At 41.2% G+C, this 14,104-nt stretch overlaps 2 protein-coding genes across 4 annotated transcripts in view; both read right to left on the minus strand.

Annotated features, from left to right (window-relative positions):
- Positions 1-1,553: 1,553 nt before the first annotated feature.
- On the minus strand, positions 1,554-4,142 carry LOC146522839 (tripartite motif-containing protein 16-like). The gene has a single exon (XM_085154071.1). It carries the CDS (start codon positions 4,059-4,061, stop codon positions 2,388-2,390), a length of 1,674 nt encoding a protein of 557 aa, XP_085010197.1. The 5' UTR covers positions 4,062-4,142; the 3' UTR covers positions 1,554-2,387.
- Positions 4,143-9,470: 5,328 nt separating this feature from the next.
- LOC146522840 (F-box/WD repeat-containing protein 7-like) overlaps positions 9,471-14,104 on the minus strand; it is a 51,482-nt gene continuing 46,848 nt past the window's right edge. For all 3 annotated transcript variants that reach the window (XM_085154060.1, XM_085154061.1, XM_085154062.1), the window contains 2 exons: positions 13,667-13,816; positions 9,471-12,838 (listed from right to left, as the gene is read on the minus strand). In XM_085154060.1, coding sequence (XP_085010186.1) covers positions 12,705-12,838; positions 13,667-13,816 — 284 coding nt within the window. In that variant the 3' untranslated portion in view covers positions 9,471-12,704. The remainder of the gene's footprint in view (positions 12,839-13,666; positions 13,817-14,104) is intronic.

Here is a 14,104-nt window from a genome sequence, read left to right on the forward strand (position 1 = left end):
TACAGTGAGTCCTGCTCTGTGGAATTTCCTCCATGTCTCACCTCAGCCTTTCTGATCCGTGTGATAAATAAAGTTTTCCTTCAAATCAAACAGAGACGTGTACTGAGTCAGCTTTTGGCTCCAACCTTTGTACACCAGCCGCTTGGCCTTGACAGCACAAGGTCCTGGACCACGTTTACATGTCTTCATAAGTTAACAGATGTGAAGTATTTTCACATACGGTCCTTAAAGCTTCTGTTAAAATGCTCCACAAAACTTGGTTTAATCAATGTGTGATATTAAACTGAACCATCAGTTGATGGAAATGTTTATTATTAAACTCCTCGCCTTCATCTGTTGGAAGTTTAACAGGTACACGTCCCTCACTCATCCTCAAAAGCAGATGCAACAGATGCTCCTGCCTTGGTTTGAAGACACCTGCATGCATACTTAGAAAATCCATCTGTACATGTCAGTAAGTGTCTCACATTATCATTATCTGCACAATATTCACCCATATCAGCCAAATCAGCCTCAAACTGTTTGTCAGTTCCACTAATCAAAACTCTATTTCTGGGAAAAAGTCTTCTTGCTGGTTTATGAAGTGTGTAAGTATCCTTCCCCTTTAAACAATGTTTCACCTCCTGTAGTGGCGGCGTTACACCTGCCTATTCCCCTGCAGGAATGTGAAGCTTATTCACACTGCCTAAACCCACCGAGTGAGCAGAGTCATGATATCATTTATGTCATGCATTTTTCACGATCGCTATGAGACACAGATTGTAAGTGTTAACACTTCTTATATCATTCCCATCACACACAAAAAACTAAGCAGTGCACATGCTTGCTAGTTGTAACAACGAGCCTCCCCTGACACCACACCTTGAACCCACTGCTCCACCCCTCCCCTGCAGCCGAGCACAAACCACACTGACCACACACTGCTACTGAGAATCAACATGAACACGACAGAATTAACCAGCATTGTTAAAAGAACAATTATCAAGGAAACACATTTCCTGGCTGTCTTTGCTTTTTATCAGCTCCTAACACACACTATTGATACATTTCCACACATGAGTGTTGTGAACACAGACCTCTCTACTTTACCTGGGAACACTGGGTTGTGTTTTTATATCACTAAACACAAACGACTTTTTTTTTGTTTGTTTGTTTTTTTCACAGTTTCAACGATTCACTGGATAAATTTACATCTGAGATAAAAAAAACATGTTTTAGTGAAAAACTGCACATTCATGTTGTTTTCTGAAAGACAGGTTCAGAGTGATTTCTCAACAACCTGCAGACAAAATTGTGCTTTTTTTGTCCCAGATACAAAAAGGTGAACCTTATACACACCTGATTAATGTTTATGGGACTGATCTTCTTGGTAATGATGCTTTAGTTTGTCATGTTGTTAACAACATACACCCTGTTTCTGTCTGTCATCACTATAGCTGCATGTGTACAATGTGGATATTGATGTTATGTAACGATGATACAAAAAACAATATCAGAACATAATTTGATTCAGCAAAATCTATTTATTAACAACTATTAGTACAAATAAAACATTCTGTCATCTTTTAATAGCAAAAAACATTAAAGCAGACGTGTGTCCAAACCTCCTCCACTAACACATCCGTTTCTATGGCGCTGTCATCAGCTCGAGGCACAGCTGCATCCTGACTAACTCCATCAAGCACATTTAAGTCACTACAATCTTTTCATATCCCCCCATCGTTCAAGAGTCAGGTATCTCTGAAGATTTCCAGAGTACTTTTTCACACACATCCAAGTCATGTAGTTGCAGTACCTCGACTGCAGCATTGTCCGACTCATTCTGAGTCGCTTGTCTGATGGATGCTGTGTTCTGCTGTTTTAACAAGTCCAGCTGGTGCTGGAGGACTGAACACTGGTGGTGGACTACACTGTGCTGAGACAGATTTTGTGTTATAGGCTTCATGTTATGGACGCACAGTGTGAGCACTCAGGTCGCATTAGAGCATCGGGCCGTATAGTGTGAGACCCTGCATTATGACCTACGAACTTCAAAACCCTGTGATTCAGTCGTATAGTTTGAGCAGAATAACATGACTGAAATTTAAAAAAAAAAAAAAAAAATTAATAAATCACATAGTGTATGCCCAGCTTAACCAGACTAATGAAAGATTTCAAACATGCTGAATATGAAGAGTAGTATCATTTAAACTCACATGATTATCAGCCATAAGAACAAATTCAGATTTATATTGATGTAAGGTATATAAAGTACAGTTTGAATCAGTGCAATATTATTTTCACACATCAATGGACCACTGAACTTCTCAGCTTCTAAAATGTAAAGCCTCATTTAGAAACTACACAAGTACATATAATGGTCAGGGATCAACATGAACCTGTCTTCTCTATTTGACTTTAATCAACTCTGCAGTGACTCCATAAATTACAGGATAAAGTCCAGCATAGAGCGGCTGAGTGAATGTGGTCTGGACTCTGTGGAGGAGAGTCATGGTTTCAGAGACGCTGTAGAAAGACAGAATACCTGCTCTGTGATCCAGGTACACTCCTACTCTGGAGGACCGAGGACCTGAGAGGACAGTTTGGACTTTGTTGTGCCAAAATTGAAAATTGTTTGTGTCACAATATAATGCCCAAGATTTGTCATTGAATCCAAACCCATATTCATTTGAGCTCCCTGCTCCGCTGATATCCTTGTATGCGACTGCTACTAAAAGTAATCCACCTCTCCACTCCACCTCCCAGTAACAACGTCCAGTCAGACTCTCTCTACTCAGGACCTGAAACCAATCAGTGAATCTGTCTGGATGATCAGAATAAGACTGTTGTTGTTTCATTAATGTTACTTTTCTGTTCCCCTCAGATAATAACAGATGTCTGTTTGCTGTGTTTGGATCCAGTGTGATTTCATGTGAATATTTTAAGAATTCAGCTCTGGTCTTTGGCTCTGGTTGTGACAGTAAAACATCCTCTTCAGTGACTGTCAGTGAGATGTTTGTCCATTCCTCTCTCAGAATGTCCTGTAGTTTATCTCTGGTCTCTGACACAGCTGCTGTCACATCCTCAAAGTAGCTCAGAGGACGAATATTGATGCTGGATGAGTGTGTAGACTCACTGAGTGCTGACAGTGAGGGGTAGTTGTGTAGAAACTGGTTGTGATCCTCTGTGTGTGAGAGCTGCTCCAGCTCGCCGTCTTTCCTCTTCAGCTCAGCGATCTCCTGCTCCAGCTTCTCCTGAAGCTCTTTGACTCGACTCACTTCAGTTTCCTGCTGGGATCTGACCTGCTGCTTCACATCAGAGCTTCTTTTCTGGAGGAGACGGATCAGCTCAGTGAACATCTTCTCACTGTCCTCCACTGCTTTATCAGCAGAGCCATTGATGGCCTCCACCTCCTGTTGAAGCAGCTTCACATCTTTCTCTCGCTCCTGGATTCTCTGCTGGATGTTTAGTCGTCTCACCTCGAGCTCCTTCTGCTTCTCAGTCCTTTCTGCTGCAGCTGGGACTGTTTCATGGCCTTTATGTTCATCCATTGTGCAGAGATAACAGATACTCTGCTGATCAGTACGACAGAAAATCTTCATCACCTCATCATGACGAGAGCAGATGTTCTCCTGGAGCTTCTTGGAGGGGGCCACCAGCTTGTGTTTCTCAAAGGCAGGAGACTCAAAATGAAGCTGAATGTGTTTCTCACAGTAAGAAATTAAACAGAATAAACAGGACTTGATGGCTTTCAGCTTCCTCCCAGTGCAGACATCACAGGCCACATCTTCAGGTCCAGCATAGCAGTGATCAGCTGGAGCAGCTTGGAGTCCAGTCTTCTTCAGCTGCTCCACTAAAGCTGCTAACATGGTGTTTTTCTCCAGGACAGGCCTCGGTGTGAAAGTCTTCCTGCACTGAGGGCAGCTGTGGATTCCCTTCCTGTCCTCTTCATCCCAGAAACTTTTAATACAGTTCATGCAGTAGCTGTGTCCACAGGGAATAGTCACCGGATCCTTCAGTAGATCCAAACAGATGGAACAAGAGAAGGTTTCTCGGTCCAGCTGAACTCCTTTCTGCGCCATTTCTCCTCTCAGTGTCAGTGACTGTGTGAGTTTCTCTTCCTTATAACTGAAACTAATCTGAGCTCTGATCTCAACAACCTGTTTTTCTGCAGTGAATGGAGTCTGTCAGCTCTTACACGTCACCACATGTTGGTTACACCCATCTTCAAAGTGCAGATCTGAAGGGGAGGGAACGAGGAAACACGTGGACAGAGAGGAGGTGCTGTGTTTAAGAGCAGGAAGAAGAGGGAGGGTTATCAGGCTGTGCTTCACTCCAGGAAGAGGAGCAGTTTGTTGACCCATAATGTGTGTTTAACCATTTTTTTATTTACTGCTTCTTCTATATAAATATTTTTTAAATCCAGCTTTAATGAACACTGGACAGAAATGTCTCACGTAACAATAACCGTCAGAACAGCAGAGGCTGCTGACCAAATCAAAGCATATATATAGAGCAGGGTTAGGTTAGCAGACATATGCTGGTTACTTTTATTTATTTATTTATTTATTGTTTGCTTTTATAGGCAGTAATCGATGTTGCTGTAACAAGATGAGAACTAGATAAATGCCACTGCATTGCTTTGAACAGTCAGCAGAGTCTGCACATATAATTACAGATATTCCTGCAAAAAGTTAATTACTCAAAAGAATCTTGCATTTTAGTTTGGTTTTGCATTTATAACAGCTGCTGCAACAGAAATAACCATGTTCTTTACATTAAAATAGCAACAAACCTTTCTGGAACAACTTCACCTACTTTCAAGGTTCATGGAGAAGACAAAGATCTGATGACATGAAGACTCCAGTGAAACCTAAAGTATTAGGAACCAGTTTTATTAAGTGACCAACACATTTCCCCTTGTGGCTCTCATCAGGGTCATTGCAAAAATGATGCAGCTCCATTTAAAAAAGTTTAAATAAAAAACAGGAAACAGTAAAACAAAAATCCAAGGGGACCAATCACACCTTCACAAATGAACAATCTGACCAATTAACATTTAACATGGTGGTGCTGGCTAATTGGTTACGCCACAGTCCAAATAGGCTCAGAGTAGAGCTGCTACACCTCCACATTAAAAGGAGCCAGTTGAGGTGGTTTTGCCATCTAACTCGAATGCCTCGTGAGTGACAAGTTGTGCAGGGGAGGAGGCTTAGAGATCGAACTAGGACATGCTGGAGAGATTATATGTCTCAGCTAACCTGGGAACGCCTTTGTGTTCCAACAGATAAGCAGGAGGAGCCTGGACAGGAAGGTCTGGGTTTCTGTGCTTAGGCTACCCTTGTGAACTGGGCCCAGAAAAGCAGAAGAAAATGGATGGATATCAATTAGTATGGGGAGTCCTAAGGCAAGTAATTCACAGACAATTAGCAGATGCAGCCCATCGTCTTCCAAAGCTTCCATGTGTGTAAAGTAACGTCAAAACACAAGTGACTTTAAACACAAGTGGCAGCCGTCTTTTAAATAACCACCAGGAGGCGATAGTGATTGCTAAAAGACTACTGGTCAAAAAGGAGTGTATGGTAAAATGACCAATGACCATGTGACATGATCAAGCAAGCATTTTTCTGATCTCAATGGTTTGTTGTCATATTGAGCAAAATATTAGGTTCTCTTTGTATATTATACTCAGGCATCAGGAAAGAGTGTTAACTAGTTTATAGCTTTTAGCTAATGACATGTCAATCACAAGACATTGCTCAGTAAACGTGCAGATTCTCAGCTAGATCCACCTTCCACTCTTTACTTACAGTTTCAAAGCAGAAAACAAACACACAAATAAGTTGAAGTAATTGTTTCCTGTATGACTTCACTGGTCTCGCATCAGTAAGGACTTTTGCTCCTTGTTGCTTGAGTTCATTGAGGTGGTGAGCATACATTTATCCCCAGACATGTCCATGTAGACAAACATTAAACAACTTCTTTCTGACTTTTTTCACACTTTTGCACCACTTCAGAGGAATCCCCTTAACCTCAAATCACTGTTTTCTTAAGGTATGACTTACCTTCACAGCTGTGTGGATTACGCATCATGTCACAGAAGGTCCTCACAAGCATAGATGAACGTGTGTGTTCATGTCTGTAAGCTATTATTGTAATTACATTGAGCAGACAAACATTGGGCTGGTTTCATCTCACTGAAAGCACAAACGCCATCCTCTCTCTCTCTATTTTCATATGAGGATGGGGTGGACAAAATAACAGGAACACTAACAGGAACACCTCACAACAGTGATGGCGCTGAGTTGCAAAGCTGCCTGAGCTGCATTAGAGACTGCGCTGGTGTTATTCACCTATAACGTGCTACAGTTCGTGCTTCCCTGTGTGTGTCGCTTACAAGAAGAAGGTCAACAAACACACTGCAGTGCTGCAGGCAGAACATACATAATCAATCAGCCCTCAGTGCAAGCTACAAAAATAAAATATGGGTTACACACACACACACACACACACACACACACACACACACACACACACACACACACACACACACACACACACACACACAGCAGCCTGCTCTGATATCTATAGCTTCCTATTAAAAGAGAATGTGCGTGTATGAGGGATTAAAACATCTAATAAAGTCAGGGAAAAGCTCTCAGCCTGACTCGCAGACAGTAAAACTCAACATCAAAACATCCGGCTGGGACTCATTAAACTGTGAGGGTTTGTAGGAGATGCAGCACACACACACACACACACACACATACAGAGTCATGTTTTCATATCCTTCCCTAGATGCTTATCCTAACACTAAGCCAGTGCTTCCCAAAAACTGTGCCATGGCACATAGGTGTGTCGTAGAAGATTATCTGGTTTCACCTGATTAGTACTCTAAGTGACCGCAGTGAGTAACGGGCAGAACAATTACATTCTCTTCCACTAGATGGCAGTACAACCACCTGCTCTAATTAAGTTGGTTGTCAAACAGAAGAAGATATTACATAATAGTCATGCTGTGAGAACACAGCACGTAATAGCAATAGATAAATATTTGAAGAGAAAAAGCAGTCAGTCTGACCTGGGTCCTGGAGAAAATTCCAGCCCACACGAAGGCCCTCATGAGTGGTGGCCAGAAGAAAGCAAAAAAGGTATACTGGGGACAAACTGAGCCTATTTTGCTAAGATAAATGATCGAAATGCTTTTTGAGACATTTTTGTTTGGTGGTGTGCTGTTTGATTTTTCTAATGTGAAATATGTGCTGTGGCTCCAAAAGGTTGGGAAACACTGGTCTAACCTATTTTCTGTGCCCATAAGGGCTGCTGGTCCCCACAAGTATGGTAAACTTCCAATTTTTGGTCCCCACAGAGGTATGTAAACATGGTACACACACACACACACTTTTTCCTACAGATGTGTGTGCATTTAGCCGTATTACTATTTTAGTGGGGACTTTTCTATGTTGTCACCCTTTGGGGACAGAAAAACAGGCCCCTGTAATATAAATCATTAAATCATAGGATGGAGTCTGAGTTTAATTCTGTCTTTTAGTAGATCTCCAACTTTAATTTGTCATGTAAATATCACAGAATTCAATCTTAAGGAGATTATTTAGTTACTTTAATTATCTGGATACAAATGATAGCACTATGTTGGGCTGGTGTTTTGGCTCCAGAGTGGATAAGCAGAAGATGGATAGATGACTTCTTCAGTCTCAGTTGAAGCCTCCACAGCTTTTTATTTGCTTTCTTTTATTTACCTTTTCCTTACTTTGCATCCTGTTCTGTGTTTTATAACCTCTTTTTCCTTATTTACTTTATTTTTCTTCTTTCCTCTTTTGTTTCTTTTTATCCTTCACATTAATGTACTTTTGTTTCTTCATCTTATTCCACTTTCCTTTGTCTTCAGTGTTTCCATCATTCCTGCTTCCACCTTCATTTACTTAGCTTGTCTTCATGTGTTTTTCTCTTTGCTTTATTTCCTTCCTCACTTGTCCTTCCCCATATTTCATTTATTTCCCTTTGTTTCTCCTCTTTGAATTGTTTTTCTTTCCTTCATCTTTCTTTGGTATCCTAATCAATGTTTTCCTTCCTTCCATTTCTGCCTCTTTTGTTTCCTCTTCCCCTCTGCCACTTTCTTCCCTTCATTTCCTTCATCTTTTTTCCCATCTTTGGTCTTTCTGGTTCATTTTTTTCACTCTTCAGCTGTTTTTGCTCTTTGCTTGGGATTTTGCAGTCGTCTGCCTGTTGTTGTGTCGGCTTTATGTTATCAGGCTACTACAAACACACATCAAACTCTACACACACTTTCACGCTGCACCTTTCATTTCCAGCAGGTTGTAAAAATAGAAAGCCCATAAAATCTGACTCTTTCATGTCGGAGCATTAGGCAGGAAGAAAACCATCCACATGTGCAGAGCACTGATGAGCAGCAGCACGGACCTGCTGCACAGCACGGATCTGCTGATTTAATTCATTAATTTTATCAATGAAGCTCAGAGAAAAGGAAAAAAAAAAAACACCTACATGCTTCAGTTTTCCTCGTACGGGGTGTTGCAGCCAGTTCTGGTTGCATAATATTATCTGCTCTCCTACAAACTCCCACATACTGAAGCAGAAAGCTCGGTGCGAGGCTCAGACAGGAGATGTGTGGGAAGACAGAGATTCAAAGTCAGAGTTCGTCTCCTCCTGGTTGAGAATAAATAAGCTTCCTTTAAACAGATGATTTTGAGTGTAGTAGAGTCTACTCCACGACGCTGCTAAAATAAACTCGACTCATTAAAGTCTGGGTTTCCGCTGCTTTAATGAAGCACAGTTTCTACATTCCTCCACGTAGATCAGATTCAGTCTCGTACCAGTGAATTTGGTCCCAAAAACCTCAAGCTGACGTTAGAGCTCGCTACATTACCAAGTTCAACGTGGCTTTACGTTCACTTCCATCTGTCAGTCTCTTCTCCTTCCTTTCTCATATTTTTCCTTTTACTCTCTTCTTTCATCTTTTCCTTCCTTCCTTCCTCCTCTCCCATCTTTTCCTTCCTCCTTTTTCCCTCCTCTTCCATTTTCCTTCATTTTCCCTCTCCCATCTTTTCCCTTCCTACCTTCCTCCATCCCTCCTCCCCATCTTTTCCTTCCTCATTTCCTTCTCTTCCTCCTCTCCTTGTCCCCCTTCTAGCCCGTTTCTTTTCCTCTTGTTGTATATGAGCGTTTGCAGTAAACAAACATCAAAATGACCAAGGAAGGAAGGAAGAGAACGATGTGTGCTTGTCAGCATTCAGCTCACCTGTCAATTTCAAGTGAGGAAGCTGAAAGCCATCAAGTCCTTTCAGGTGAGCCATTCTTTTACTTTGATAAAGTTTACCTCAAAGCAGCTCTGTGTACACGGCATTTGGCCGTCTTTGTCAGGACATTCATCAACATCAGTGGGTTTCCCCGTGTATTTAGGAAGTACTACTAAGTGCTTAACTAAAACTGTGACCACAGCCTCATTTAAAAATAATTTGGTTTCAGTGGCAGACACCTTCAGCTCACTCCTCATGTTTGGACATTTGGTGCTCTCCTCTTTATGATTAGCTGCAGGTGAAACATTTAAAGGACATCTGTAAATTGCAGACACATAACCTGCAGTGTTAATACAATACAGGTGTGCATCAAGAGTGAAATCCAAGTACCATAAAACTGAGTTACAAATTCTTCTGGGTCACTTTGGTTTGAGTTTTCCATAATAAAAGTCAGAGGAGCTGTAAGAAAAGCAGCAGAAAACTCCCATCACATTTCAAAAGCAATGTTTAAAACATAAAAGACAAGCAGTCAGCACTTTATAAAACTCATCTTTATTGATTCAGAGTCATCCCTCCATCCACGACAATATTTTCTCTGCTGTGTTCTTATAAAAAGCTGAATATGTACATCCTCTTTGTATTTACATTATTTTACATGATTACATCGTCACAGAGCCTCACACCTGCAAAAAGGTCAACTCTCCTGCCTGAAACGCATCACCTGTTGTCAGGGGAAATGAACAATAGAGCAACTTGCTCGTGGGTTGTTGCCTGGCAACAGCAGCTTATCGGATTAATATCGGTAAAGAGGAATTGTTTTTAATTATTCATCATATTTTCCTAAATATTTCACAAGCTTAGAAAAACATGCGGAGTGACCCCATGTGCTGCGGCAGGGGGTGGGGAAAAAACACAAATAAAAAAAGTAATGGAACATATAATGTAGTGCAATGCGAGTTTCTAATGTGAAGTCGTGACGAAAGTACAAACTAATAACAATAAAGTCGATGCACGTGAAAGAGTTTTTGTGCACTTTACATAAACACACAGTCTGAGGAAAGTTTAACAACAAAAACTGTAGCTAACACTAGGCTGCTAAACATCTCCTCATCAATCAGCTTAGTCCTGCACAAGAAGGTGAGAGCGAAAAATTATACAAAATACAGGGTGGAAAAATGTCCTAAAAAAATATACACAAACCACTGATCAGACTTAATGCTGATTATCTGATAAATCATAGAAATTACATCAAAAGGTGGCTGGAAAACATAATGTGGAGAGCAGACTCAGAGCATAAATGTGGCTCTTTAAAACCTGCTTTGCTTCTCTAATTAGAAACAAAACAGGTTTTATTTTATGTTGGTAATATGACTTAAAGTAAAAGCACATAATTAGGTATAAAAAATTTTTATCCATGGAGGCAGAAAATATTCACCGAGGTCATGCGAAGAGTTCAAGGGTCATTTTCAATTTTCTCTTCTTTATTTTAAAAACTGTGTTAATGCTAATGTTAGCAGCTATGTGTAAAGGCGGGAGAAGCCCCAGTCATTCAGGTCTTAGAGAGTGGTGTGCGATTCCGTGGCAACTACTGGTCGCTATGGAAAAATGTGTATTCCCAGACTCGTTGGAGAGTAGTTTCTAGCAACTGCCTGTAGTTTGCAAGGAAGGCGTCGCCTTGTCTGCAAACATCACCAACTATGCAGCTGTTAAACTGAGAAGCGCAACACAAACTGGAAACAGAGATAGTTCACCTTCGAAATAAAAGTTGAACCTTTGAAATGTACATAGTCAGAAGCAAATTTTCTGTTTTGTGTTGGGGAGCAGTTGGCTAGTGTTTGCAGACAAGTTGGCAACTTCCAAGCAAACTACGGGTGACCACAATAATTTGCTAGCAACAGTCACAAGGTGGTGCAGCTCAGCTTTCGTGATCAATTTCACAACAGGTAAGTGGTTCATAACCTCTGCACACCTGGATGAATGACAGGTGTGCAGAAGGAAGAAAAATGATACATATAATAAAATAGTACCTAGCAGCAGTCAGCAATCACTTAGCAACCGGTCAGGGGAATATGCAATTTCCCCTAGCAACCAGAGGTTTCCATAGTATCAACAACTGCTCTCTAAGCCTGCATGACCAAAGCCTAAGCTTTTAAAACATTCAAGACACTCTCATTAATACTGAGCAGAAAAAAGGCCTCTCACACACAGAATGAGTTTAACAGCAACAATAACTCCGTACTTACAAAAGCTTGTGTGTGCAGCCCCCACCCCCTCCAGCCCTGACGGCGATAAATAACCACAACCCTGAAACTGAAGGCGCTAAATGGAAGTGAGCCACCTTTTGAACTCTTTACTCCTGTGCTTTCCCCACTTTAATACTTGAATGTCTCAACAGAAACAGGCTAATGCCAGTGCTGAGCAGCAGCCGGTGCCACCCCTTTGAAAATGTTTAGGCTTTTGGCAGAAAGTTGTTGCACTACAAGTAAAACTGCGGCATAAATCATTTGGACATGTGCGTCTGCGAGTGATTTAGCGTGCAGTAAACCAGAGTAATCGCCTTTCTCTCTTTAAAAATAATATTTCTGTAAAGCTTGACAAAGTTTCCAGTGTTACAACCATTGCAGATGTGAGGCTCTGCCTGTGGCCAACATGTTTCGAGGGTTTAGTCTTCCCTCTTTTTAATGATGGGAAAAGAAGCTTTAATTCCCGAATTTCACCGTTTCCAACGAATTCCAAGCACCAAGCATATAACTCTACCGCAGGATCAAAACACGCTGTTTAGAGGCAACAGAGATGAAGAATTTGGCTCAGCTGCTGAGAATAAATGTGAAACAATGTGATGGTTTAAAAAAAAATACTGACTAAATGTGAGGTTTGGTTTATATGCTGTGACATCGCTCATCGCTGTTGCCTCTAAAAGTTGCCCGTGTCTCTCCAGCTGCCAAGATTTGGTACATTTGCATTGGTTAAACAGCATCTTTGACCTCCTTGTTGGTTCAGCAGCAAAACAAACAAACAAGCAAACAAAAAAAATTTGTTTGCCCTCGTTCTTCCTCTCATTGGATACATTCAAGAAATCCAACACTTCTCTTACAATCCGTCCTCTCTGGGCCATTTTGATTGAAATAAATGCACTTGTTTGTCCATGTACATCCATGTTTTTTGTCCTTGTGGATTTATCAGTCACACTGTTTAAATTATCCACACTGGGTTCATCCACCCGTCTCTGCCAGCCAATCAGGGATGAGCTGTAACATTCACATCTATCAGTTTGACTGACGAGAAGAGTCGGATCCAGTCAGGACTTTGGTCAAAAAAGTCAAAGTGTGATGAGTTTCTGTTACTTTTCTTTTAAAAAAAATGAAATAAAATAACCGACCCCCAAATCCTTTAAAAAACAAAAACAAAATCTGGGCTTTAACCGCGTTTGATGATGTCACTTCCTCCTCAGTCCGTCTCTTTCTTCTTTTCGTCCAGGTCAAAGTCCAGCACGAGAAGTTTGGTCTCCTCAGTGCCGTTTCTGCTGCCGGCGGCGCACACCAGGCGAGTGTCGGACGCTCTGATTCGCCACACGACTCCACCTGGATCAAAGACGTGATTGGTTTAGCCACAGACATGTGATAACAGGTGAGGACATAAATAAAGTTCAGGTACTTATATATTTTTTCTTAATATTTAATAACAGAGTGAATACTGCATCTACCTGCACCATTACTGTTCATTTAGTGTCTTTTCTACTGAAATGTGAATGTATTTAATCTGTTTGTTAGTTCTACATTAAAATGTTGACACTACAAAAAAACACATAATATATAATTAAGTCAGTTACTAAAAATATCTTCTTTGCATCCTTTTATATGATGATAAAGTTGGGAATTTATTCATTTTTAATTTGTGTATTTTTTGGACTGGGAAACACGGGTTGCTATAGAAACGTGTACTTTCTGACAAGATTGGGTGAAACTGGTTCCAAAGAGGTATATAAGCTACACCGAACACCACACTGTTTAGTTGATTTAGTTGCTAGCAGACCGCCACGGTAACCTGTAATCTGCATGGAAGGCACCGCAAACACTCAAACCACTCACCAATCACGAGTGAAATTGTAATTGCAAATGGGATACAGGCTGCTTGCTTACATATTAAAAGTTGTGCTGTCATGCACGTTTCCAGCTGTGCAGGATGGGAAAAGTGACTGACTGCCTTCAAAGTGAAAGAAACCCCTGTGTTTCCAGTCTGTGCATTTTCAAAATTTCACTACAATTCAGTGAATGGCAATCACAGCAGTCTTCTAGCAAAAAAGAAAAAAGAAAAGCAAGCAAGCATACCTCTTTGCAAATGAATTGACTCAGTAACAGCCAGAAAAATAAAATTTTCCCTAGCGACCTAAGGTGGCGCGAACTCCTCACCTGATCCTCGGCTCTGCAGCGCCACCACGTCCCGCAGCCAAGCTCCGGTCCGCAGGTCCCACAGTTTGACCGTCCCATCGTCAGAGCTGGACAGGACCAAGCCACGACAGAACTGCAGGCACGTCACCGCCGACTGGTGCTTGTTGGGACCTGAAAAGTAGGCATCATTACACCGTGACCCTTGACCTCAACCAGTTGTCTTTACATGAGCAGCCTTTCTTTTCAGCGGTATCACTTTATGTATCCTTTCTTATATGCGCGTCAGCATGTGCATCTTGATATAACACCTGATTTCACTGAGTTGTAAATTCTCATATTGAATCATTTCCTCCTCCTTTGGCTCTAAAATATTTGCTGCTTAAAATATTTACTGCTGGACAGGTTTCCAAAAAGAAAAGAGAGAAAATACATGGACATTTACAGTCCCAGAAAATAAAG

This window comes from Neolamprologus multifasciatus, chromosome 3 (assembly GCF_963576455.1).
Source record: "Neolamprologus multifasciatus chromosome 3, fNeoMul1.2, whole genome shotgun sequence".
NCBI classification, from domain to species: Eukaryota; Metazoa; Chordata; class Actinopteri; order Cichliformes; family Cichlidae; genus Neolamprologus; species Neolamprologus multifasciatus.

Excerpts from the sequence above, each read along its gene's own strand:
- LOC146522839 (XM_085154071.1), bottom strand. The coding sequence starts at position 4,061 with ATGGCGCAGAAAGGAGTTCAGCTGGACCGAGAAACCTTCTCTTGTTCC.